General features: G+C 45.1%; 2 protein-coding genes across 2 annotated transcripts in view; one reads left to right on the forward strand and one right to left on the reverse strand.

Moving 5' to 3' along the window:
- The window catches only part of LOC141270518 (uncharacterized), a 177,259-nt gene that overhangs the window by 24,208 nt on the left and 127,944 nt on the right, over positions 1-25,107 (reverse strand). The window lies entirely within an intron of this gene.
- Positions 15,714-25,107, forward strand: part of LOC141270495 (uncharacterized) — a 48,150-nt gene continuing 38,756 nt past the window's right edge. The window contains exons 1-6 of the mRNA XM_073680499.1: positions 15,714-15,774; positions 16,753-16,902; positions 17,030-17,209; positions 17,293-17,428; positions 17,512-17,609; positions 23,845-23,935. Of these exons, the coding sequence (XP_073536600.1) occupies positions 16,825-16,902; positions 17,030-17,209; positions 17,293-17,428; positions 17,512-17,609; positions 23,845-23,935 (583 nt within the window). The 5' untranslated portion in view covers positions 15,714-15,774; positions 16,753-16,824. The remainder of the gene's footprint in view (positions 15,775-16,752; positions 16,903-17,029; positions 17,210-17,292; positions 17,429-17,511; positions 17,610-23,844; positions 23,936-25,107) is intronic.

Below are 25,107 nucleotides of genomic sequence, written 5' to 3' on the forward strand. Positions count from 1 at the left end.
GCCTACTAGAAATATGACTATGGCCTAGAAGACAGTCTTGATCGCAGTCATAGGTGGATTATAATGAGGGCAATCTGGGCTACCGCCCGGGGAGCCCGGGCCTCCGGGGGGACCATGGCAAGATTGCCCTCATTATAATATGCGGCACATACCAGCAGTCAGAGGCAGGGGGGCTCCCCCAGCAGCTGCGCATGGCACTGCACCTATTAACTTCCCTGTGTGCTGGCCTGGCCGCGTCACAGCTAGGAGACACGGCCCTGTGCGCGGCCGTACCTGCTAGTGTGACGTCACACAGTGCGCGCCCTGCACTGCTACTTACCACAGGAGAGGAGCTGGACGACTGGAGCCGAGCCGGGGGATGGTGAGTGAGTGTGTGTGCGTGAGTGAGTGTGTGTGCAGGCAGATATCATTGTGTGATGTCTGTTTATATGTATTTTTGTGTTTCAAATGGGTTTATGCGTGTATGTATGTATATGTCTGTATATGTTTGTGTGTGTGCATGACTGCGTGCGGCCTCGCGCTCTCTGTCTCTGGGGGGGGTGCCTTGCGGCCTCCCGCTGTCTCTGGGGGGGGGCGCCTTGCGGCCTTCCGCTGTCTCTGGGGGGGGCGCCGTGCGGCCTCCCGCTGTTTATGGGGGGGCACTGTGCGGCCTCCCGCTCCCTCTTGGGGGGCACCGTGCGGTCTCCCGCTGTATCTGGGGGGCTCCGTGCGGCCTCCCGCTGTGTATAGATGGCGCCGTGCGGCCTTCCGCTGTGTATAAATGGCTACGTGTGGTCTCCCACTGTGTATTGATGGCGCCGTGCGGCCTCCCGCTGTGTATAGATGGCGCCGTGCAGCCTCCCGCTGTGTATAGATGGCGCCATGCGGCCTCCCGCTGTGTATAGATGGCTACGTGCGACCTCCCGCTGTGTATGGATGGCTACGTGCGGCCTCCCGCTGTGTATGGATGGCTACGTGCGGCCTCTTGCTGTGTATGGATGGCACCGTGCGGCCTCCCGCTGTGTATGGATGGCACCGTGCGGCCTCCCGCTGTGTATAGATGGCACTGTGCGGCCTCCCGCTGTGTATAGATGGCACCGTGCGGCCTCCCGCTCTGTATAGATGGCTACGTGCGGCCTCTCGCTCTGTATAGATGGCTACGTGCGGCCTCTCGCTCTGTATAGATGGCTACGTGCGGCATCCCCCTGTGTATAGATGGCTACGTGCGGCCTCCTGCTGTGTATAGGATTGTGGCAGCTCATATTGTGTGTAGGGTCTCATACTGTATATAGGGGATGTCAGCATACTTAATTGTGCTCAATATTAAGTCATACAATTAATGTAAAAAAAATTATTATAATTAATGTATTAATATTGTGCCAAATTAATTTCACGTGAACTATCACATGATCTATCACAGGGGATCATGTGACATGTCATGTGATACATCAGGTGTGTGTGTGTGGGGGGGCCCGCGCCTTCTAAACTGCCCGGGGCCCTTGCTACTCTTAATCCACCCCAGTGTACATATGTTGTATAAGACAGCCATAATATATTAAATCGGGTATGTAGAAGAGAGAGAGGATTCAAAAAGACCTAAATAAACTGGAGCAGTGGGCAGCAACCAACAGAATGGTTTTTAACAGGGAAAAATGCAAAGTACTACATCTGGGCAATAAAAATGAAAAAAGCATATACAGAATGGGAGGAATAGAGCTAAGCAACAGTACATGTGAAAAAGACTTAGGTATACTAATAGATCATAGACTGAACATGAGTCAACAGTGTGATGCAGCAGCAAAAAAGGCAAATACAATTCTGGGATGTATTAACAGAAGCATACAGTCTAGATCACGTGAAGTCATTATCGGTCTTTACTCCTCTTTGGTCAGACCTCATCTGGAATACTGTGTACAGTTTTGGGCACCACATTTTAAAAAAGACATAGACAAACTGGAGCAAGTTCAGAGAAGAGCGACCAGAATGGTGACTGGTCTGCAAACCATGTCCTATGAGGAACGGTTGCAGGATTTGGGAATGTTTAGCTTGCAAAAAAGAAGACTGAGAGGAGACTTAATAGCTATCTACAAATATGTCAAGGGCTGTCACATTGTAGAAGGATCATCTTTATTCTCATTTGCACAAGGAAAGACTAGAAGCAATGGGATGAAACTAAATGGGAGGAGACACAGATTAGATATTAGAAAAAACTTTTTGACAGTTAGGGTGATTAATGAGTGGAACAGGCTGCCACGAGAGGTGGTGAGTTCCCCTTCAATGGACGTCTTCAAACAGAGGCTGGACAGACATCTGTCTGAGATGATCTAGTGAATCCTGCTTTGAGCAGGGGGTTGGACCAGATGACCCAGGAGGTCCCTTCCAACTCTACCATTCTATGATTCTATGATTCTATGATTCTATAACACTGTATGAACTGGTCGCCAGCCAGTATGTGTACAGACAGAGGCTATTAAGTGCATGGATGGTATGAACATGAATTTAAGAAAGTTTAGTATGGGCCAAAATAGGACAGTTAGATAAGTATGTTGAGGCGATAGACCAGTCTAAAGAAATGGGTTTTTAGGGCACGCTTAAAACTGTGGGTATTGGCAATTAATCGAACTGTCCTGAGTAGTGCAGCATGTGAGAAATCTTGGAGACAGGAGATTATGGAGGATTTTAGTTTTAAGTCATTGGCAACATGGAGGGCATGGGTAGATTGGTGGACTGAGATGAGGGAGGAGATGTAGGGGGGTGCTGAAGCATGGACCTCTTTGTGGGTAAGAATGATAAGTTTATATTGAACTCTGTATTGGATGTGCAACCAGTACAATGACTGGCACAGGGAAGAGGCATCTGTGTAGCGGTTGGCGAGGAATATGATCCGCCTGCTGCGTTCAGGACGGATTGGAGAGGGGAAAGAGGGAGACCGATTAGTAAAGAGTTGCAATAGTCCAGACAAGAATGAATAAGAGCTACAGTAAGAGTTTTTGCCAAGTTAAAGTTAAGAAAAGTTCTGATTCTTGAGATGTTTTTGAGGTGTAGATGACATGAACGAGCGAGTGATTGGATGTGAGGAGTGAAGGAAAGATCTGAATCAAATAAGACCCCAAGACAGAGGGCATGTAGATGGGGAGGGAGGAAATACGAGTAGTTCAGTTTGACATATTCAGTTTTAGATAGAGGGAGGACATAATGTTAGAGACATCGGAAAGACAATCACTGCATTTTGTAATAATGCAGGGGTGATGTCCGAAGAAGAGGTGTATAATTGGGTGTCATCAGCACAGAGATGGTACTGAAAACCGAATCTGCTGATTGTTTGTCCAATAGGAGCAGAGTATTAGAAGAAAAGAAGAGATCCTAGGACTGATCCTTGAGGAAGCCCAACAGTAAGGGGAAGGCGAGAGGAAGAGGAGCCAGCAAAAGACACAGAGAAGGAGCGGTCAGAGAGGTAGGAGGAGAACCAGGAGAGAACAGTGTCATTGAGGCCAAAAGAGTTGACCATAGTGAGCAGGAGCTGGTGATCCACAGTGTTGAATGCTGCAAAGAGATCTAGTAGAATCAGCAGGGAGTAGTGACCATTAGATTTAGCTGTTAGTAGATCATTAGAGACTTCAGTGAGGGCAGTTTCAGTAAAGTGTAAAGAGCGGAAACCAGATTGTAAAGGGTCAAGAAGAGAGTTATCTGAGAGATATCGGATTAGACTGGAGTGGACCAAGCGTTCCAGGGGTTTAGAGATAAAGGGAAAATTGGAAACAGGTCTGTAGTTAGCAGCGCAGTTCTGGTCAAGGGATGTTTTTATAAGTACTGGATGTATGCTGGCGTGTTTAAAAGAGGAGGGAAAAATACCAGATGAGAGGGAGAGGTTGAATATTTTAGTTAGGTGAGTGGTGACAGTTGGAAAAAGGGACTGAAGGAGATGTGAGGGAATAGGGTCACTGGTGCAGGTGGTAGGGCGAGAAGATGCAAGGAGCCTGATCACTTCTTCTTCCGTGACTGGTTCGAAGTCAGAAAGTGAGCAAGATAAAATGTGGGAGGGAGGAGCATGCATAACATTTGGAGATTGGGAGAAAATTTCCTGTCGAATATGGTCAATTTTTTCTTTGAAATAATTGGACAGCTGAGGTCGGTGTTCTGGGCCTGTGTTGTTTCTTTAAGAAGAGAGTGAAAAGTTTTAAAGAGGCATTTAGGATTATTGGACCATGAGATGATGAGGTTGTTAAAGTAGATTTGTTTGGAGAGGTGAAGGGCAGAGTTATAATTTTTAAGTATAAATTTATAATGGATGAAATCTTCAGCCAGATTACATTTTCTCCACAGCCGTTCAGCACACTTGGAGCAGCGCTGGAGAAAACATGTTTGCGGAATGTGCCAGGGTTTTCGCCATCTATGCCAAGGAGTTCTTTGTGTAGGAGGTGCGGCTTCATGCAGGGCACATTGCAATGTTTCGTTATAATGCTTCAGTGCAGAGTCAGGAAACGAGAGGGAGGAGATTGGGGCCAATGATGATTGCAACGTTTTTCATACATTTCTGGGTGTTAATGGTGCATATATTTCTATAAGTGTGGAAAGTGGGGGTGTTTTGAGTAGGGTCACAGTTCTTGACAGAGAATGAAAGAAGGTTGTGGACAGAGAGCGGAAGAGGAGAGTTAGTAAAGTCATGTACTGAGCAGAGTCGGGAGAAGATCAGGTCCAGTGTCTTCCCGTCTTCATGTGTAGGAGAATTCGTAAGCCGTGAAAGGCCAAAGGAGGAGGTTAGTGATAAAAGATGAGCGGCAGATGGGGAAAGGGGATCACCAGTTGGGATGTTAAGGTCCCCCATGATGAGAATGGGGATGCCGCAGTATAGAAAATTTGGAAGTCTAGTGGCAAAGTGATCAAGGAACTGACGGGAGGGGCCTGAAGGGTGATACACAACCACCACTCGCAGGGATGAGTGGAGAAAAAAGTTTTTTTGTGATCATTCATATTCTCTGAAACAAGGCCAAGAAAGCAAAAATTCTGCCGAGGTATGTAAAATTTGGAGCACAGCTGTATCTATCTATTAGTCTATCATCTATCCATCATCCATTTATCTATCTGTCTAGTCTAGAGTTTCTGAGTCTATGGAGTGTCAGAACAGGCTCCATAGATTTTGTCTGATTTGCTGGACTATGTCAGATGACGTGGATTACGTCTGACCTGCGTGGGATTTTTTCTTTTTTTTTTAAATAAAGTGGTGAACGAGGGAGTGTTAATTTCAATGAAGTATTTTTGTGTGTGTTTTTCCATTTTATTACTGAATTAGTAATGGGGGTGTCTGATAGACGCCTCTCCGTTACTAACCCCTGGGCTTCATGTCAGCTGACATTACACAGCTCACATCAACCCTTAACCCCTTTACCCCCGAGGGTGGTTTGCACATTAATGACCAGGCCAATTTTTACAATTCTGACCACTGTCACTTTATGAGGTAATTACTCTGGAACGCTTCAACGGATCCCCCTGATTCTGATATTGTTTTTTCGTGACATATTGTACTTCATGATTGTGGTAAAATTTCTTCAATATCACTTCCGTTTATTTGTGAAAAAAAACGGAAATTTGGCGAAAATGTAGAAAATTTTGCAATTTTCAAAATTTTAATTTTTATGCCCTTAAATCAGAGAGATATGTCACACAAAATACTTAATAAATAACATTTCCCACATGTTTACTTTACATCAGCACAATTTTGCAATCAAAATTTTTTTGGGGTAGGGAGCTATAAGGGTTGAAAGTTGACCAGCGATTTCTCATTTTTCCAACAAAATTTACAAAACCATTTCTTAGGGATCACATCACATTTGAAGTCACTTTGAGAGGTCTTTATGACAGAAAATACCCAAAAGTGACACCATTCTAAAAACTGCACCCCTCAAGGTGCTCAAAACCACATTCAAGAACTTTATTAACCCTTCAGGTGCTTTACAGGAATTTTTGGAATGTGGAAGAAAAAAATGAACATTTAACTTTTTTCACAAAAATTTTACTTTAGACCCAATTTTTTTTTTTATTTTCGCAGGGGTAACAAGAAAAATGGACCCCAAAATTTGTTGTGCAATTTCCCCTGGGCACGCAGATACCCCACATGTGGGGAAAAAACACTGTTTGGGCGCACGGCAGGGCTCGGAAGGGAAGGAGTGCCATTTGACTTTTTGATTGTAAAATTTGCGTTGGACAGGGAGAAGATAGTTTGGAAATGCACTGCGCATGTCCAAAAAATCTTCCTGCTGTCTGGTAACCCGGATGTTGTCATGGCGACATCGGGTCGTCATGGCAACATCCAGGAAGCCGCGGCAGACAGCGCTGCAGGCCGGAAGAGGAGGTGAGTATACCGATCACCTCCCCTTAGCCACCGCAATGCTGCGATCGACTTCGATCGCAGCATTGCGGGGGTTAATGTGGCGGGAGCGGTGCGGGACCGCTCCCTGCACATTGTCACAGCTGACACCCGGGGCTATCAGCTGACACCCGGCGGCAATCGCGCCCGCACAGCCTGTGTACGGGCGAAATCGCCAGGGCGTATTAATACGTATCTGGTCCATAAGGCCCAGGGCACAGATACGTACTAATACGCCCTATGTCGTAAAGGGGTTAAATCCCATTACCCCAATTGCCACAGAACCAGGGCAATCGGGAACAGCTGAGGTGAAGCGTCAAAATTGGTGCATCTAATCTGATGTACCAATTCTGGGGCGGCTTTGGTCTGGTATTTTTAGGCTGAGAAGGGCAAAATAACCACGGACCTTCCGCTCTACAGTATATTCTCAGAATGGTGACTGAGAATATAGAGCCACCCCTGTGACTAAAACTGGAACGCTGCAGGGAGAATAAAGTCCAATTTCTCCTCACAGTGTTCGGCTATGTGCAGGTACTGGGCAGGTTTGTAACACTATTAACCTGCAGATTAACCCCATATCTATAGGTTAATAGCGTTTTTTGCGTGACACAATCCCTTTAACACTTAAAAATCAGTAATTTCTTGAATGCATTGTATTCCCATACATGTCACATGGATGTCACACACGTACACACAGATGGTAAAAACGGACCGTGCCACGCTTTCTCATGTACAGTACAGACCAAAAGTTTGGACACACCTTCTCATTTAAAGATTTTTCTTTATTTTCTTGACTATGAAAATTATACATGCACACTGAAGGCATCAAAACTATGAATTAACACACGTGGAATTAAATACTTAACAAAAAAGTGTGAAACAACTGAAAATATGTCTTATATTCTAGGTTCTTCAAAGTAGCCACCTTTTGCTTTGATGACTGCTTTGCACACTCTTGGCATTCTCTTGATGAGCTTCAAGTGGTAGTCACCGGAAATGGTCTTCCAATAATCTTGAAGGAGTTCCCAAAGATGCTTAGCACTTGTTGGCCCTTTTGCCTTCACTCTGCGCTCCAGCTCACCCCAAACCATCTCGATTGGGTTCAGGTCTCGTGACTGTGGAGGCCAGGTCATCTGGCGTAGCACCCCATCACTCTCCTTCTTGGTCAAATAGCCTTTACACAGCCTGGAGGTGTGTTTGGGGTCATTGTCCTGTTGAAAAATAAATGATGGTCCAACTAAACGCAAACCGGATGGAATAGCATGCCACTGCAAGATGCTGTGGTAGCCATGCTGGTTCAGTATGACTTCAATTTTGAATAAATCCCCAACAGTGTCACCAGCAAAGCACCCCCACACCATCGCACCTCATCCTCCATGCTTCACGGTGGGAACCAGGCATGTAGAGTCCATCCATTCACCTTTTCTGCGTCGCACAAAGACACGGTGGTTGGAACCAAAGATCTCAAATTTGGACTCATCAGACCAAAGCACAGATTTCCACTGGTCTAATGTCCATTCCTTGTGTTCTTTAGCCCAAACAAGTCTCTTCTGCTTGTTGCCTGTCCTTAGCAGTGGTTTCCTAGCAGCTATTTTACCATGAAGGCCTGCTGCACAAAGTCTCCTCTTAACAGTTGTTGAAGAGATATGTCTGCTGCTAGAACTCTGTGTGGCATTGACCTGGTCTCTAATCTGAGCTGCTGTTAACCTGCGATTTCTGAGGCTGGTGACTCGGATAAACTTATCCTCAGAAGCAGAGGTGACTCTTGGTCTTCCTTTCCTGGGGCAGTCCTCATGTGAGCCAGTTTCTTTGTAGCGCTTGATGGTTATTGCAACTGCACTTGGGGACACTTTCAAAGTTTGCCCAATTTTTCGGACTGACTGACCTTCATTTCTTAAAGTAATGATGGCTGCTCGTTTTTCTTTACTTAGCTGTTTTTTTCTTGCCATAATACAAATTCTAACAGTCTATTCAGTAGGACTATCAGCTGTGTATCCACCAGACTTCTGCACAACACAACTGATGGTTCCAACCCCATTTATAAGGCAAGAAATCCCACTTATTAAACCTGACAGGGCACACCTGTGAAGTGAAAACCATTTCCGGTGACTACCTCTTGAAGCTCATCAAGAGAATGCCAAGAGTGTGCAAAGCAGTCATCAAAGCAAAAGGTGGTTACTTTGAAGAACCTAGAATATAAGACATATTTTCAGTTGTTTCACACTTTTTTGTTAAGTATATAATTCCACATGTGTTAATTCATAGTTTTGATGCCTTCAGTGTGAATGTACAAATTTCATAGTCAAGAAAATACAGAAAAATCTTTAAATAAGAAGGTGTGTCCAAACTTTTGGTCTGTACTGTACATGTGAAGGAGGCCTAAGAGGTATTGCGATGTTCTTCAGCAGCTGAGGTGTGTATTATGAGGTTCTGCAGCAGCTGAAGTATGAATTATGAGGTTCTGCAGCAGTTGACGTGTGTATTATGACGTTCTCCAGCAGCTGAGGTGAGAATTATGAGGTCCTGCGCAGCTGAGCTTAGAATTATGAGGTACTGCAACAGCTTAGGTGTGTATTATGAGGATCTGCAACAGCTGATGGGTATTATGAGGTATACAGTGGTGGCCAAAAGTATTGGCACCCCTGCAATTCTGTCAGATAATACTCAGTTTCTTCCTGAAAATGATTGCAATCACAAATTCTTTGGTATTATTATCTTCATTTAATTTGTCTTCAATGAAAAAAACACAAAAAGAATTGTCCTAAAGCCAAATTGTATATAATTCCACACCAAACCTAAAAAAGGGGGTGGACAAAAGTATTGGCACTGTTTGAAAAATCATGTGATGCTTCTCTAATTGGTGTAATTAACAGCACCTGTAACTTACCTGTGGCACCTAACAGGTGCTGGCAATAACTAAATCACACTTGCAGCCAGTTAACATGGATTAAAGTTGGCTCAATTCTCTCCTGTGGATGGAGAAAAGAAAGAAGACCAAAGAACTGTCTGAGGACTTGAGAAACCAAATTGTGAGGAAGCATGAGCAATCTCAAGGCTACAAGTCCATCTGCAAAGACCTGAATGTTCCTGTGTCTTCCGTGCGCAGTGTCATCAAGAAGTTTAAAGCCCATGGCACTGTGGCTAACCTCCCTAGATGTGGACGGAAAAGAAAAATTGACGAGAGATTTCAACGCAAGATTGTGCGAATGGTGGATAAAGAACCTCGACTAACATCTAAACAAGTTCAAGCTGCCCTGCAGTCCGAGGGTACAACAGTGTCAACCCGTACTATCCGTCGGCGTCTGAATGAAAAGGGACTGTATGGTAGGATACCCAGGAAGACCCCACTTCTTACCCCAAGACATAAAAAAGCCAGGCTGGAGTTTGCCAAAACTTACCTGAGAAAGCCTAAAACGTTTTGGAAGAATGTTCTCTGGTCAGATGAGACAAAAGTAGAGCTTTTTGGGAAAAAGCATCAACATAGAGTGTACAGGAAAAAAAAAGAGGCAAAGAAAAGAACACGGTCCCTACAGTCAAACACGGCGGAGGTTCCCTGATGTTTTGGGGTTGCTTTGCTGCCTCTGGCACTGGACTGCTTGACCGTGTGCATGGCATTATGAAGTCTGAAGACTACCAACAAATTTTGCAGCATAATGTAGGGCCCAGTGTGAGAAAGCTGGGTCTCCCTCAGAGGTCATGGGTCTTCCAGCAGGACAATGACCCAAAACACTCTTCCAAAAGCACTATAAAATGGTTTGAGAGAAAGCACTGGAGACTTCTAAGGTGGCCAGCAATGAGTCCAGACCTGAATCCCATAGAACAGGGTTCCCCAACTCCAGTCCTCAAGGCCCACCAACAGGTCATGTTTTCAGGATTTCCATAGTATTGCACAGGTGATAATTCCATCATCAGTACAGGCAATAGTTACATCACCTGTGCAATACTAAGGAAATCCTGAAAACATGACCTGTTGGTGGGCCTTGAGGACTGGAGTTGGGGAACCCTGCCATAGATCACCTGTGGAGAGATCTCAAAATGGCAGTTTGGAGAAGGCACCCTTCAAATATCAGGGACCTGGAGCAGTTTGCCAAAGAAGAATGGTCTACAATTCCAGCAGAGCATTGTAAGAAACTCATTGATGGTTACCGGAAGCGGTTGTTCGCAGTTATTTTGGCTAAAGGTTGTGCAACCAAGTATTAGGCTGAGGGTGCCAATACTTTTGTCTGGCCCATTTTTGGAGTTTTGTGTGAAATGATCAATGATTTGATTTTTGCTTCATTCTCTTTTGTGTTTTTTCCTTGCAAGCAAATTAAATGAAGATAATAAGACCAAAGAATTTGTGATTGCAATCATTTTCAGAAAGAAACTGAGTATTATCTGACAGAATTGCAGGGGTGTCAATACTTTTGGCCACCACTGTATATGTAGATACAGACACATCACTATAGACTTTTCACCGCACAGTATTCCTGTCAGGGGTGGTGTGGGGACATGTGAGGCTCTATCCCCACTGTGGATGTGGTGTGGAGACATGTGAAGGTTGGTCACCACTGTGGATGTGGGGACATGTGAAGCTCTGTCACCACTGTGGATGTGGTGTGGAGACATTTGAAGCTCTGTCACCACTGTGGATGTGGTGTGGAGACATGTGAAGCTCTATCACCGCTGTGGCTGTGATGTGTGGAGACATGTGAAGCTCTATCACCGCTGTGGCTGTGATGTGTGGAGACATGTGAAGCTCTATCACTGCTGTGGATGTGATGTGTGGAGACATGTGAAGCTCTATTCACCACATTCAGTGTGGTGTGGAGACATGTGAAGCGCTATCACCACTGTGGATGTGATGTGTGTGACGCGCCCCCTGGCCGTGGGTTACTCGGTGCTGGGCCGGTCGTTGCTAGGGGAGATGTCATAGTGGCGGTGACCCGGTCCGTGACCCAGGGCGGTCAATAAAAGGGGATATTTACAGGGGATTTATAGTTTTATTATACAGTTCGTGATGCCACCTGTGGTATGCGGCTAAAGGGAGCCGCCGCTGCGGAGCAGAACCTCTGGAGCTGTTGTTAGTGCAGCAGAGTTGGTTCAGCTCTCCACAGGCAGAGCTCAGCTCCAGGGCAGGAAGTAGTGATTTTATAGATGTTGCTGTGCGGTGTAGTGCAGAGGATGGTGCAGTTAATAATTAGTCCACAACTTAATAGCGGTTTCCTCTTATCTTTACTTGCGGTGGTTAGGCAGACTGGAGCACGGGTACTAGCTGGTAGTAGAGGTCCGGGCAGCCTGGAAGCAAGTTGGGGGGATCCACCTAGCCAGGTGGAGTTGTAGGCCTTCCCTTTGCGCTAATCTCTTTGGCCCTGCTGATTATAGTTGTGCTGTGGCCCTCGTCCCTGAGCAAAACGTCTTTGTGCTCACCCGTATGGCAGGCAGCTCGAGCCTTCCTGGAGTGTCGCTCCCACGTAGCGGTGCTGGGCCCTATGTTGCTGCTGAGCCTCCGGGAATCTGATAGGGCCAGGAGACCTGCAGTCTCCTGCCCTCCGGTTTCTGCTGCTGGACTTTCGGTGCCCCACAACCTCGGACTCCAGTTCTTCTGCGCTTCCCTCTGGGGTGGACTGCCGTGCAGCTCCACTCCCCAGGTCTTTCCTCATCGACGTCCTGACTTCAACCCCTGTCTGCTCTCAGACTAACTAACCCCGCCTCCAGATCCCAGTTGCTAAGGGGAGAAGCTCCCCTTGCTGGTCTGGAGCCAGGAAAGTGTTGCATACTAGCAAAACCTGATTAGGGGGCCCCTCCTTGCTTCCAGGCATGGCATCACCCCCTTGTGAGGGAGGCAACGCCACTGTGGCAACCGGACTCTTGGGGTGCCACATGTGGAGACATGTGAAGCGCTATCACCACTGTGGATGTGATGTGTGGAGACATGTGATGCTCTATCACTACTGGGGATGTGGTGTGGAGTGATTGTACTGCTTTCCACAGATGAGGACACAGGATCACTGTTATTTCTAATACTGGAGTGATGATAAAGGTCAGCGCAGGGGAAGATTACAGACAGCCAATGAGATTGTTCAGTGGGTGGGCAGAGGGCGGTGCTGGACACTGAGGTTGGGAGGTGCCAGCTCTGACCTTGAGGTTAAATAATAAAGGATAGGGGTATTATACACTGCTCAAAAAAATAAAGGCAACACACAAACAACACAATGTAACTCCAAGTCAATAACACTTATGCGAAATCTACCTGTCCAGTTATGAATTAACACTGATTTTGAATCAACTCCTCTTGCTGTTGTGCAAATGAAACAGAGAACCGATAGAAATGATAGGCAATTAGCAAGACAGTCCCTATAAAGGAGTGGTTCTGCAGGTGGTAACCACAGACCATTTCTCTGTTCTCATCCTTTTTGGCTGCAGTTTTGGTCATTTTTGCATTCTGTCATTGTTCTCACCCCTAGATGTACACTAGCATGAGGCGGTGTCTACAGTACAACCCACATAAGTTGCTCAGTTAGTGCAACTCATCCAGGATGGCACATCAGTGCGAGCTGTGGCAAGAAGGGTAGCTGTGTCTTTCAGCACAGTGTCCAGAGCATGAAGCAGATACCAGGAGACAGACCAGTGCCCCAGGCAATGTGAAGGGGGCCGTAGGAGGGCAACAACCCAGCAGCAGGACCGCTACCTTCTCCTTTGTGCAAGGAGGAACAGGAGGAGCACTGCCAGAGCCCTGCAAAATGACCTCCAGCAGGCCACTAACATCCATGTGTCTGCTCAAACTGTCAGAAACAGACTCCATGAGGGTGGTATGAGGGCCCGACGTCCACAAATGGGTGTTGTGCTTACAGCCCAACTGGGCGATTGCCAGAGAACACCAAGATTGGCAGATTCGACATTGGCGCCCTGTGCTCTTCACAGATGAGAGCAGGTTCACACTGAGCACATGTGACAAACGGAACAAAGTCTGAAGACGCTGTGAAGAACGTTCTGCTGCCTCCAACATCCTCCAGCATGACTGTAGGAATGGTGTGAGGAGGCATTTCTTTGGAGGGCCACACAGCTTTCCATGTTCTAGCCAGAGGTACCCCGACTGCCATTAGGTACTGGGATGAGATACTCAGATCCATTGTGAGACCATATGCAGGTGGTGGACCCTGGGTTCCTTCTGATGCATGATAATGCTAGGCCTCATATGGCTGAAGTGTGTCAGCAGTTTCTGCATGATGAATGCATTGATGCTTTGGACTGGCCCGCCCGTTCCCCAGACATGAATCCAATCGAGAACATCTGGGACATCATGTTTCGTTCCATCCACTAACACCACGTTGCACCACAGACTGTCCAGGAGTTGGCGGATGCTTTAATCCAGGTCTGGGAGGAGATCCCTCAGGAGAACATCCGTTGCCTCACCAGGGGCATGCCCAGGCATTGTAGAGAGGTTATACGGGCATGTGAAGGCCACACACACTACTGAGCATCATCTCCTTGTCTTGAGGTATTTCCACTGGAGTTAGATTAGCCTGAAATTTGATTTACCACTTTGATTTGATTTTGAGTCTCATACCAAATCCAGACCTCCATGGATATTAACTTTTATATACATTGATAATTTTTATGTTTTATTGTTCTTAACACATTCCCTTTATTTTTTTAAGCAATGTATATTACAATACAGCATAGATTACCTTAAAAAATGATAATTGAACTAAGTGGTCGGACAACTTTTTTAACCCAATTACACACTGTCCTGTGAGGAGGCACGCTGCACACTGCTGCCCAAAATCAAGCTTTACTAGAGCAGTTATGGGTTTAAGTGTGGAAGAGACAGCTCTGCCTGCACAGTCCCAGCACACAATGCCTCCTTCTTAGCTCATACATTCCCCACATTGCCAGTCATTTGCAGAAGTCTCTGGGCCAGGCAGTCTCTGCTCCCTCTCACTGATGCTCCTGCCGAAGCTTCAGCCTAGAGCGGCTCTGCTATCAAGGCTCTCAGTGGCTCCTCGCTTCCTGCGGTAGCAGCTGCTTCACAACAGTAGGACGGTACTGTCGGGGGCCTGTGGGCTGGCATTTGCCCTCGACTGCACCAGACTGATTTTCACAGACTGACAGAATGGTGGAGTCAGTGGAGAACCTTTTTTTTTTTAATGTTTCCGAAAAAAACTGATGCCACTCTGATCAGCATGACTCCGTACACCTCGTACACACGCGGCTCTGCTCCGTACGCCTCGTACACGCGCGGCTCCGCTCCGTACACCTCGTACACGCGCGGCTCTGCTCCGTACACCTCGTACACGCGCGGCTCTGCTCCGTACACCTCGTACACGCGCGGCTCTGCTCCGTACACCTCGTACACGCGCGGCTCTGCTCCGTACACCTCGTACACGCGCGGCTCCGCTCCGTACACTTCGTACACGCGCGGCTCCGCTCCGTACACTTCGTACACGCGCGGCTCTGCTCCGTACACCTCGTACACGCGCGGCTCTGCTCCGTACACCTCGTACACGCGCGGCTCTGCTCCGTACACCTCGTACACGCGCGGCTCTGCTCCGTACACCTCGTACACACGCGGCTCTGCTCCGTACACCTCGTACACACACGGCTCTGCTCCGTACACCTCGTACACGCGCGGCTCTGCTCCGTACACCTCGTACACACACGGCTCCGCTCCGTACACACACGGCTCTGCTCCGTACACCTCGTACACACACGGCTCCACTCCGTACACACACGGCTCTGCTCCGTACACCTCGTACACACACGGCTCTGCTCCGTACACCTCGTACACACACGGCTCTGCTTCGTACACCTCGTACACACGCGGCTCCGCTCCGTACACCTCGTACACACGCGGCTCTGCTCCGTACACCTCGTACACGCGCGGCTCCGCTCCGTACACCTCGTACACACGCGGCACCGCTCCGTACACCTCGTACACACACGGCTCTGCTCCGTACACCTCATACACACGCGGCACCGCTCCGTACACCTCGTACACACACGGCTCTGCTCCGTACACCTCATACACACGCGGCTCCGCTCCGTACACCTCGTACACGCGCGGCTCTGCTCCGTACACCTCGTACACACGCGGCTCTGCTCCGTACACCTCGTACACACGCGGCTCTGCTCCGTACACCTCGTACACACACGGCTCTGCTCCGTACACCTCGTACACACACGGCTCTGCTCCGTACACCTCGTACACACGCGGCTCTGCTCCGTACACCTCGCACACACGCGGCTCTGCTACATCCACACTGTAAACCCCTCCTGACCCCACACATAAACTTCAGCTCATCCAGCACCATGACAACCAGCACAGCAGAGTTCTGCATCCACTGAGGCCCCTGATCATGTGACCCCTGACTCCTCCCCTCCTGTGACCTCATCACAGGTCCTGTGCACACAGAACAGCCATATATGTGGTGGCGGCTCTGCAGGTGGAGGTATGTGGACCATTACTGAGCGCAGGGGGCATTAACCCCTTAAGTGTTGAGACTTTTTTGTCCTTTTTTTTGTAATAGAATCCTGACGTTTTGTTCCTTTTCCTCTGATAGATACATACAACCCAACTATGAAAGACAGGAAGTGAGGAAACACATATTGCTCTCATAGTACAGTGGCCTTTCTTGCTCTCACACACAGTATAATGTTCACTCAGTACCACCATTCCCCCACATACATTATGATACCATATCTCACAATGGACCCCATAAAATGCTCCATACAGAATAATGGACCCCATATAATGCTCCATACAGAATAATGGACCCCATGTAATGCTCCATACAGAATAATGGACCCCATATAATGCTCCTTACAGAATAATGGACCCCATATATTGCTCCATACAGAATAATGGACCCCATATAATGCTCCATACAAAATAATGGACCCCATATAATGCTCCATACAGAATAATGGACCCCATATAATGCTCTTTACAGAATAATGGACCCCATATAATGCTCCATGCAGAATAATGGACCGCATATAATGCTCCATACAGATTAATGGACCCCATATAATGCTCCTTGCAGAATAATGGACCCCATATAATGCTCCATACAGAATAATGGACCCCATATAATGCTCCTTGCAGAATAATGGACCCCATATAATGCTCCATACAGAATAATGGACCCCATATAATGCTCCATACAGAATAATGGACCCCATATAATGCTCCATACAGAATAATGGACCCCATATAATGCTCCATACAGAATAATGGGCCTCATATAATGCCGCATACAGAATACTGGGCCCCATATATTGCTCCATACAGAATAATTGGCCTCATATAATGTAAAGAAGAAAACTAAATACTGGAAAATAATAAATCTTCTGATGTGTTTCCCATATTATCTCCAGTAATTGTATTATTACTCATGATTTTTATGATGGCTCTTCTTGTCATTCAGGTCTCTACAATATCAGATCCTCTCAGTGGAGATCTTCTATATAAGAGAATTTTCCTGATTGACCCTTCAAGGATGGATATGGAGAGAGACAAAATGGCAGAGAAAATATTACACCTCACCCTAGAGATCCTCTTCCGGCTTACTAGAGAGGTGAGAGATTCTGATGACGTCACATTACATCATTCTTATCTATGGGGAAAACAGATGGGTAAAACTGGAGAGGTGAGGACTCTGGAAATGTCTGTAGTGAGATTTATTAATGTCTCTCCATAACCAGGATTACACAGTAGTGAAGAAGACCTCTAGTGAGCGCTGCCAGGACCCTGTGTCTGAGGGATGGGGAAGACTCTTGAGTCCAATCACGGGGCCTTCACCTCACCCCGTCATGCATGAGGACATAAATGACCAGAAGATCCTAGAACTCACCTACAAGATGATTGAGCTGCTGACTGGAGAGGTGACACTGCTGGGAATGCAGGGACATTATACAGTAATTCTATGAAGGGATCGGGAGGATGACGGTATTATTTTATGTGTCAGGTTCCTATAAGGTGTCAGGATGGCACAGTCTATTTCTCCATGGAGGAGTGGGAGTATTTAGAAGGACACAAAGATCTGTACAAAGATTTGTACAAGAACGTCATGATGGCGGTTCCCCAGCCCCTCACATCACCAGGTAATACACAGGACTAAATACACATGGCCTATAATTATCTGTTGGTAAAGAATGAATTCAGTCCCTGTATGTGTTTCCTTCAGTTCTATCCAGTGAGAGGACAACACCAGAGAGATGTTCCCCTCCTCTTCTTCCACAGGACTGTAAACAAGAAGATGCCAACGTTCCTCAGGATCATCAGGTAGATGGAGAGAAGGTGTCATGAGATCTCCCCTATGATGTGTAAACGGCTGTGAAGGTCTTGTGCTCAGTCTTGTTTTATCCTCCAGTATTATATGTTTTATACGTTGGAGATGGCAGGATTAGAGCTGATCATACAGTGGGTACGGAAAGTATTACGACCCCTTTAAATTTTTCACTCTTTGTTTCATTGCAGCCATTTGGTAAATTCTAAAAAGTTCATTTTTTTCTCATTAAAGTACACTCTGCATCTTGACTGAAAAAAAAAACAGAAATGTAGAAATGTAGAAAACTGAAATATCACATGGTCATAAGTATTCAGACCCTTTGCTCAGACACTCATATTTAAGTCACATGCTGTCCATTTCCTTGTGATCCTTCTCGAGATGGTTCTACTCATTGGAGTCCAGCTGTGTTTAATTAAACTGATAGGACTTGATTTGGAAAGGCACACACCTGTCTATATAAGACCTCACAGCTCACAGTGCATGTCAGAACAAATGAGAATCATGAGCTCAAAGGAACTGCCCAAGGAGCTCAGAGACAGAATTGTGGCAAGGCACAGATCTGGCCAAGGTTACAAAAGAATTTCTGCATTACTCAAGGTTCCTAAGAGCTCAGTGGCCTCCATAATCCTTAAATGGAAGAAGTTTGGGACCACCAGAAGTCTTCCTAGACCAGGCCGTCCAGCCAAACTGAGCAATCGTGGGAGAAGAGCCTTGGTGAGAGAGGTAAAGAAGAACCCTAAGATCACTGTGGCTGAGCTCCAGAGATGCAGTAGGGAGATGGGAGAAAGTTCCACAAAGTCAACTATCACTGCAGCCCTCCACCAGTTGGGCCTTTATGGCAGAGTGGCCCGATGGAAGCCTCTCCTCAGTGCAAGACATATGAAAGCCCACATAGAGTTTGCTTAAAAGCACATGAAGGACTCCCAGACTATGAGAAATAAGATTCTCTGGTCTGATGAGACGAAGATAGAACTTTTTGGTGATAATTCTAAGCGGTATGTGTGGAGAGAACCATGCACTGCTCATCACCTGCCCAATACAGTCGTAACAGTGAAACATGGTGGCGGCAGCATCATGCTATGGGGGTGTTTTTCAGCTGCAGGGACAGGACAACTGGTTGCAATTGAAGGAAACATGATATACACAGATATCCTGGATGAAAACCTCTTCCAGAGTGCTCTGGACCTCAGGCTTGGCCGAAGGTTCACCTTCCGACAAGACAATGACCCTAAGCACACAGCTAAAATATCAAAGGAGTGGCTTCAGAACAACTCTGTGACCATTCTTGACTGGCCCAGCCAGAGCCCTGACCTAAACCCATTTGAGCATCTCTGGAGAGACCTGAAAATGGCTGTCCACCAACGTTCACGATCCAACCTGATAGAACTGGATAGGATCTGCAAGGAAGAATGGCAGAGGATAGACAAATCCAGGTGTGAAAAACTTGTTGCATCATTCCCAAGAAGACTCATGGCTGTACCAGCTGAAAAGGGTGTTTCTACTCAATACTGACAAACGGTCTGAATACTTATGACCATGTGATATTTCAGTTTTTCTTTTTTAATAAATTTGCAAAAATTTCTACATTTCTGTTTTTTTCCAGTCAAGATAGGGCGCAGAGTGTACTTTAACCACTTCGCGCCAGAGCCTGTTTTTGCCTTCGTGACCGGGCCAATTTTTTCAATTCTGACCACTGTCACTTTATGAAGTAATTACTCTGGAACGCTTCAACGTATTCCCCTGATTCTGAGACTGTTTTTTCATGACATATTGTACTTCATGATAGTGGTAAAATTTCTTCCATATAACTTGCGTTTATTTGTGAAAAAATCGGAAATTTGGCGAAAATTTAGAAAATTTTGCAATTTTCAAACTTTGAATTTTCATGCCCTTAAATCAGAGAGATATGTCACACAAAATAGTTAATAAATAACATTTCCCACATGTCTACTTTACATCAGCACAATTTTGGAACCAAAATTTTTTTTTGTTAGGGAGCTATAAGGGTTAAAAGTTGACCAGCGATTTCTCATTTTTCCAACAAAATTTACAAAAACATTTTTTTAGGGACCACATCATATTTGAAGTCACTTTGAGGGGTCTTTATGACAGAAAATACCCAAAAGTGACACCATTCTAAAAACTGCACCCCTCAAGGTGCTCAAAACCACATTCAAGAACTTTATTAACCCTTCAGGTGCTTCACAGGAATTTTTGGAATGTGGAAAAAAAAAATTAACATTTAACTTTTTTCACAAAAATGTTACTTTAGACCCAATTTTTTTTATTTTCACAGGGGTAACAGGAAAAAATGGACCCCAAATTTTTTTGTGCAATTTCTCTTGAGCGTGCTGATACCCCATATGTGAGGGAAAACCACTGTTTGGGCGCACTGCAGGGTTCGGAAGGGAAGGAGCGCCATTAGACTTTTTGAATGTAAAATTTGTCTGAATAATTAGCAGACGCCATGTTGCGTTTGGAGAGCTCCTGATGTGCCTAAACAGTGGAAACCCCCCACAAGTGACACCATTTTGGAAACTAGACCCCTTAAGGAACTTATCTAGATGTGTGGTGAGCACCTTGAACCCCAAGGTGCTTCACAGAAGTTTATAATATTGAGCTGTAAAAATAAAATTTTCACATTTTTCCCACAAAACCGTTTTTCATCCCTTAATTTTGCATTATCATAAGGGTAATAGGATAAATTGCACCATGAAATTTGTTGTGCAATTTCTCCTGAACACGCTGATACCCCATATGTGGAGGCAAATTACTGTTTGGGCGCATGGCAGGGTTTGAAAGGGAAGGAGCGCCATTTGACTTTTTGAATGTAAAATTTGTTGAATAATTAGCAGACGCCATGTCGCATTTGGGGAGCCCCTAATGTGACTAAACAGTGGAAACCCCCCACAAGTGCCACCATTTTGGAAACTAGACCCCTTAGGGAACTTATCTAGATGTGTGGTGAGCACCTCGCACCCCCAGCTGCTTCACAGAAGTTTATAATATTGAGCCGTAAAAATAAAATTTTCACATTTTTCCCACAAAACCGTTTTTCATCCCTTAATTTTGCATTATCATAAGGGTAATAGGATAAATTGCACCATGAAATTTGTTGTGCAATTTCTCCTGAACACGCTGATACCCCATATGTGGAGGCAAATTACTGTTTGGGCGCATGGCAGGGTTTGAAAGGGAAGGAGCGCCATTTGACTTTTTGAATGTAAAATTTGTTTGAATAATTAGCAGACGCCATGTCGCATTTGGGGAGCCCCTAATGTGACTAAACAGTGGAAACCCCCCACAAGTGCCACCATTTTGGAAACTAGACCCCTTAGGGAACTTATCTAGATGTGTGGTGAGCACCTTGCACCCCCAGCTGCTTCACAGAAGTTTATAATATTGAGCCGTGAAAATAAAATTTTCACATTTTTCCCATAAAAAATGTTTTTCATCCCCTAATTTTGCATTATCATAAGGGTAATAGGATAAATTGCACCATGAAGTTTGTTGTACAATTTCTCCTGAGTATGCCGATACCCCATATGTGGGGGAAAACCACTGCTTTGGTGTACGGCAGGGTTCGGAAGAGAAAGGAGCGCTATGTTGGCTGAGATAGGCAGCAGACACCATGTCACATTTGAAGAGTCGCTGACATGCCAAAACAGCAGAAACCTCCACAAATGACCCCATTTTGTAAACTACACCTCTCAAGGAATTCATCTAGGGAAGTAGTGAGTATTTTTTAATTTTTAAATTTATACCATTGGGCAGTGAAAAAATCATAATTATATTTTTACCACAAAAAAATGTTTTACCCTCAGATTTTACATTTTCACACAGGGCAATGGGTAAAAATGGTGCCGAAATGTGTCACACAATTTCTTCTAAAAGTGTCAATACCCCATATGTGGCTGTATCGTACCGCTTAGCCATACGGTGAGATCTGGGGGGGACGGAGTGCTATTTGACAATTGGAGAACAAATTATTGTAGAATAGGCATTTGGATTTGGGAGCACAAAATTTTCTGAATTTCTTTTGGGGGGCAAGGGTCATTTTGCTTTTCCAGAGCCTTTCTGCTACCAGTAACTTGGAAGTCCCTTATATTTTTAACAGATGACGGACCTGAGTGGGGACTAGCTTTTTTTGAGGACTGAGTTGAAGCTTTTATTGGGAACATTTTACGTAACATTTATCCGGCGCTCTAGGCTGAGCACTTACATCGGGGTTTCCATCTAAATTTCCAAGTGATGTAATTCAGATGAAACCCCTGCAGGATCCATTCACTATAATGAGGCAGCAGAGTTACTCTGGACTCCGTCTGGCCTCTGTTTAGCGGTGTCCTTTTTTTCAGAAGTGCACAAAACTGTGGCCAACCGCACTTTTATGCACGCCTAAAACAAATGACACCGTGGGATCCCAGGCTAGACGGCGTCCACAGTGGCCTATATCTGTCTCATTACAGGGAATCTTCCGTCATGGGTTCCGGCTGAATCATGTATTTCAGAGATTTACACGGAAACTCTGGTGTAAGTGCTCAGCGCAGAGCACAGGATAAATGTGGGCAGAGCCTTACTGGGATCTTTGGGGACATAATAAACAAATCAGTAGCAGGTGAAGAATTGGTTTTATTTATTTTTTATGCCGTTCCTAGTGTGATATAACTGATTAGATTACTTTATTCTTCGGGTCGGTGTGATTACAGAGATACCAGATTGATATCGGGTTTTTATGACTGACAGCTGTCACACACTAAAAGACGCTTTTTTTGCAAAATCTAGTTTTTGCATCACCATATTTTGAGAGCTATAATTTTTCCATATTTCGGCCGACAGAGTCATGTGACGGCTTGTTTTTTGCGGGACGAGTTGACATTTTTATTGGTACCATTTTTGGGGACGTGACATTTTTTGATCGCTTTCTATTCCGTTTTTTGGGAGGTAAAATTAACAAAAACAAACAATTCAGGAATTGTTTTTTGAGTTTTTTTTTTATGCCGTTCTGCGTGTGGTAAAAGTGATCAGGCAACGTTATTCTTCGGGTCAGTACGTTTACAGCGATACTACACTTACTGTATTTTTTTTATGTTTTGGCGCTTTTACACAATAAAACTATTTTATAGAAAAAAATATTTTTTTTGCATTGCTTTATTCTGAGCGCTATAACTTTTTTATTTTTCGGCTGATGGAGCTGTATGGCGGCTTTTTTTTTGCGTAACAAGATGACGTTTTCAGTGGTACCATTTTTATTTCTATTTTGTTTTTTGATCGCATTTTTTTCCACTTTTTGTTTGGCAATATGATGAAAAAGCATATTTTTTTGCTCCGTTTTTTATTTATTTTTATTACGGTGTGCACAGAAGGAGTTAATTAGTGTGACAGTTTTATAGCTCGGTTTGTTTCGGACGCGGCGATACCAAATATGTGAACTTTTTTTGGTTTTGTAAAAATATACGGATTTATTGGTTTAATATTTTATTTATTTATTTTTATTTATTTTGTGATTTTTTTATTAATAGTTTAAAAACTTTTTTTTTACTTTTTTTCACATTTTTTCTTAGTCCCTGTATGGGACATTAATTTTTATTTTTCTGATCTCTGATCTCATGTAATGTAATAGACATATATTACATTACATGAGATCTTCCCTGACTATTTCAGTCAGAGTCTCCTGTCTGGCTACAGCTGCAGCTGAGCCACACAGGACACCATATATGGCAGAGCTGGAGGCGGTCATGTGACCTCCAGCTGCCATAGCAACCCCAGGTCCTGGAAGGACTCGGAGGTCTTCGGAGAGGTAAGTTGACGACCCCCTCTCCTCCTGCTGTCTCCTATATGCCGCGATCACTATAGATCACAGCATATAGAAGACAGCTAAGGGTTAACATCACTGGGACCTGATCTAATCAGGTCCCGATGATGTTCCCTGTCAGAGCTAACGCTCTGCACCGGAATCGCAGCACTTGCAGGACCCTGGGGGTCCTGAGCGCTGCGAGACCACCCACCGTTTTTAAACGTCGGCGCTGCACAGAGCCCGGCAAGCGCCGACGTTTATCTACAGTGGGCGGTCGGGAACCGGTTAATGAGAAAAAAAGGAACTTTTTAGAATTTACCAAATGGCTGCAATGAAACAAAGAGTGAAAAATTTTAAAAGGTCTGAATACTTTCCGTACCAACTGTAAATGTGACTTCTCCGTCTGTCTGTGACTTTTACAATATTTATTTCAGGGTGAAGATCTGACCCATATTAATACTACAGAGACATACGTGAGGGGTGATCAGTGGTGTAAAGAAGAGATTCCTACAGATAACCACCCAGGTGAGTAGTAATCACTAAATGCAGAGAATTCACAGATTTTTCTCAGTCTTCAGCTTTCACTACTTTATCACTATTCTGCGATTAGACCCCTGCATGTTCATCCACCGAAACTTTTCAACTTACTCCTGTGACAAAGTCACAGGCAGTCTGACGGAAGGGAGATATGTGTCACTGAGGCTATTAACCTCAGTAATGTGAACACATGGAAGTTTCTCCTGCACATTAAGTGCAGAGAGGGTTAACAGCCCAGGTTTACAAGGGAATGTTTTTAGTGGATGACGAAGTGCACCATATCTCCAATCCAGGGAGTGCTCTGGGCTTTAAATAGCCAGCTGTGACACTCAGGTGTGTTCCGTACCTGGGGAAAACCTGCTCCAGAGAGGAGCTCGCACGTGCTGTGCTGAATCGTGTGCTCTTCATCGTGAGTGGCCAGACCTTGGCTGATATACGGACTGTGCTGCGAGTTTTGTATTTTGTTTTGCCACTTTAGCCGAATGGGCTGTTTTTTTCTTTATGGACTACTGGGTAGTTTATGATGCTGAATAAACTAACCTGAAATTTAAAAAGTGTCCTGTGTCTACCTCTGCCTACAGCCGAGTTTGTCGCTTTACCACACTCCTAACAACCTGGAGGATCCAACTAGCCCCTGGGAAACCACAAAGTCAAATGACCGCTTATGTAGAATGTGCTGACAAGTTAGAAAATCACTTGAAGAATAAAGTTATGATGGCTTCTAAGATAAAAGGGAGGGTAATGATGCTGTTGGCTTCCTTGAGCCCTGATGTCTTATTGGGTGAATTTACCTTCTCTCTTCTGTGCTGCTGAATGTGCTCATATGGTCCCTATAAGACCAGGTCCAGTCTTTGTGACCATACTTCTCTTTTATGATCAAAAACATTAACCCCTTAAGCCCCGCGGGTGGTTTGCACGTTAATGACCGGGCCAATTTTTACAATTCTGACCACTGTCACTTTATGAGGTAATTACTCTGGAACGCTTCAACGGATCCCCCTGATTCTGAGATTGTTTTTTCGTGACATATTGTACTTCATGATTGTGGAAAAATTTCTTCGATATCACTTGCGTTTATTTGTGAAAAAAACGGAAATTTGGCGAAAATTTTGAAAATTTTGCAATTTTCAAAATTTGAATTCTTAAGCCCTGAAATCAGA

The sequence above is a fragment of the Phyllobates terribilis genome, unplaced genomic scaffold (assembly GCF_046119375.1).
Source record: "Phyllobates terribilis strain yellow unplaced genomic scaffold, ASM4611937v1 Scaffold_5__5_contigs__length_657084704, whole genome shotgun sequence".
NCBI classification, from domain to species: Eukaryota; Metazoa; Chordata; class Amphibia; order Anura; family Dendrobatidae; genus Phyllobates; species Phyllobates terribilis.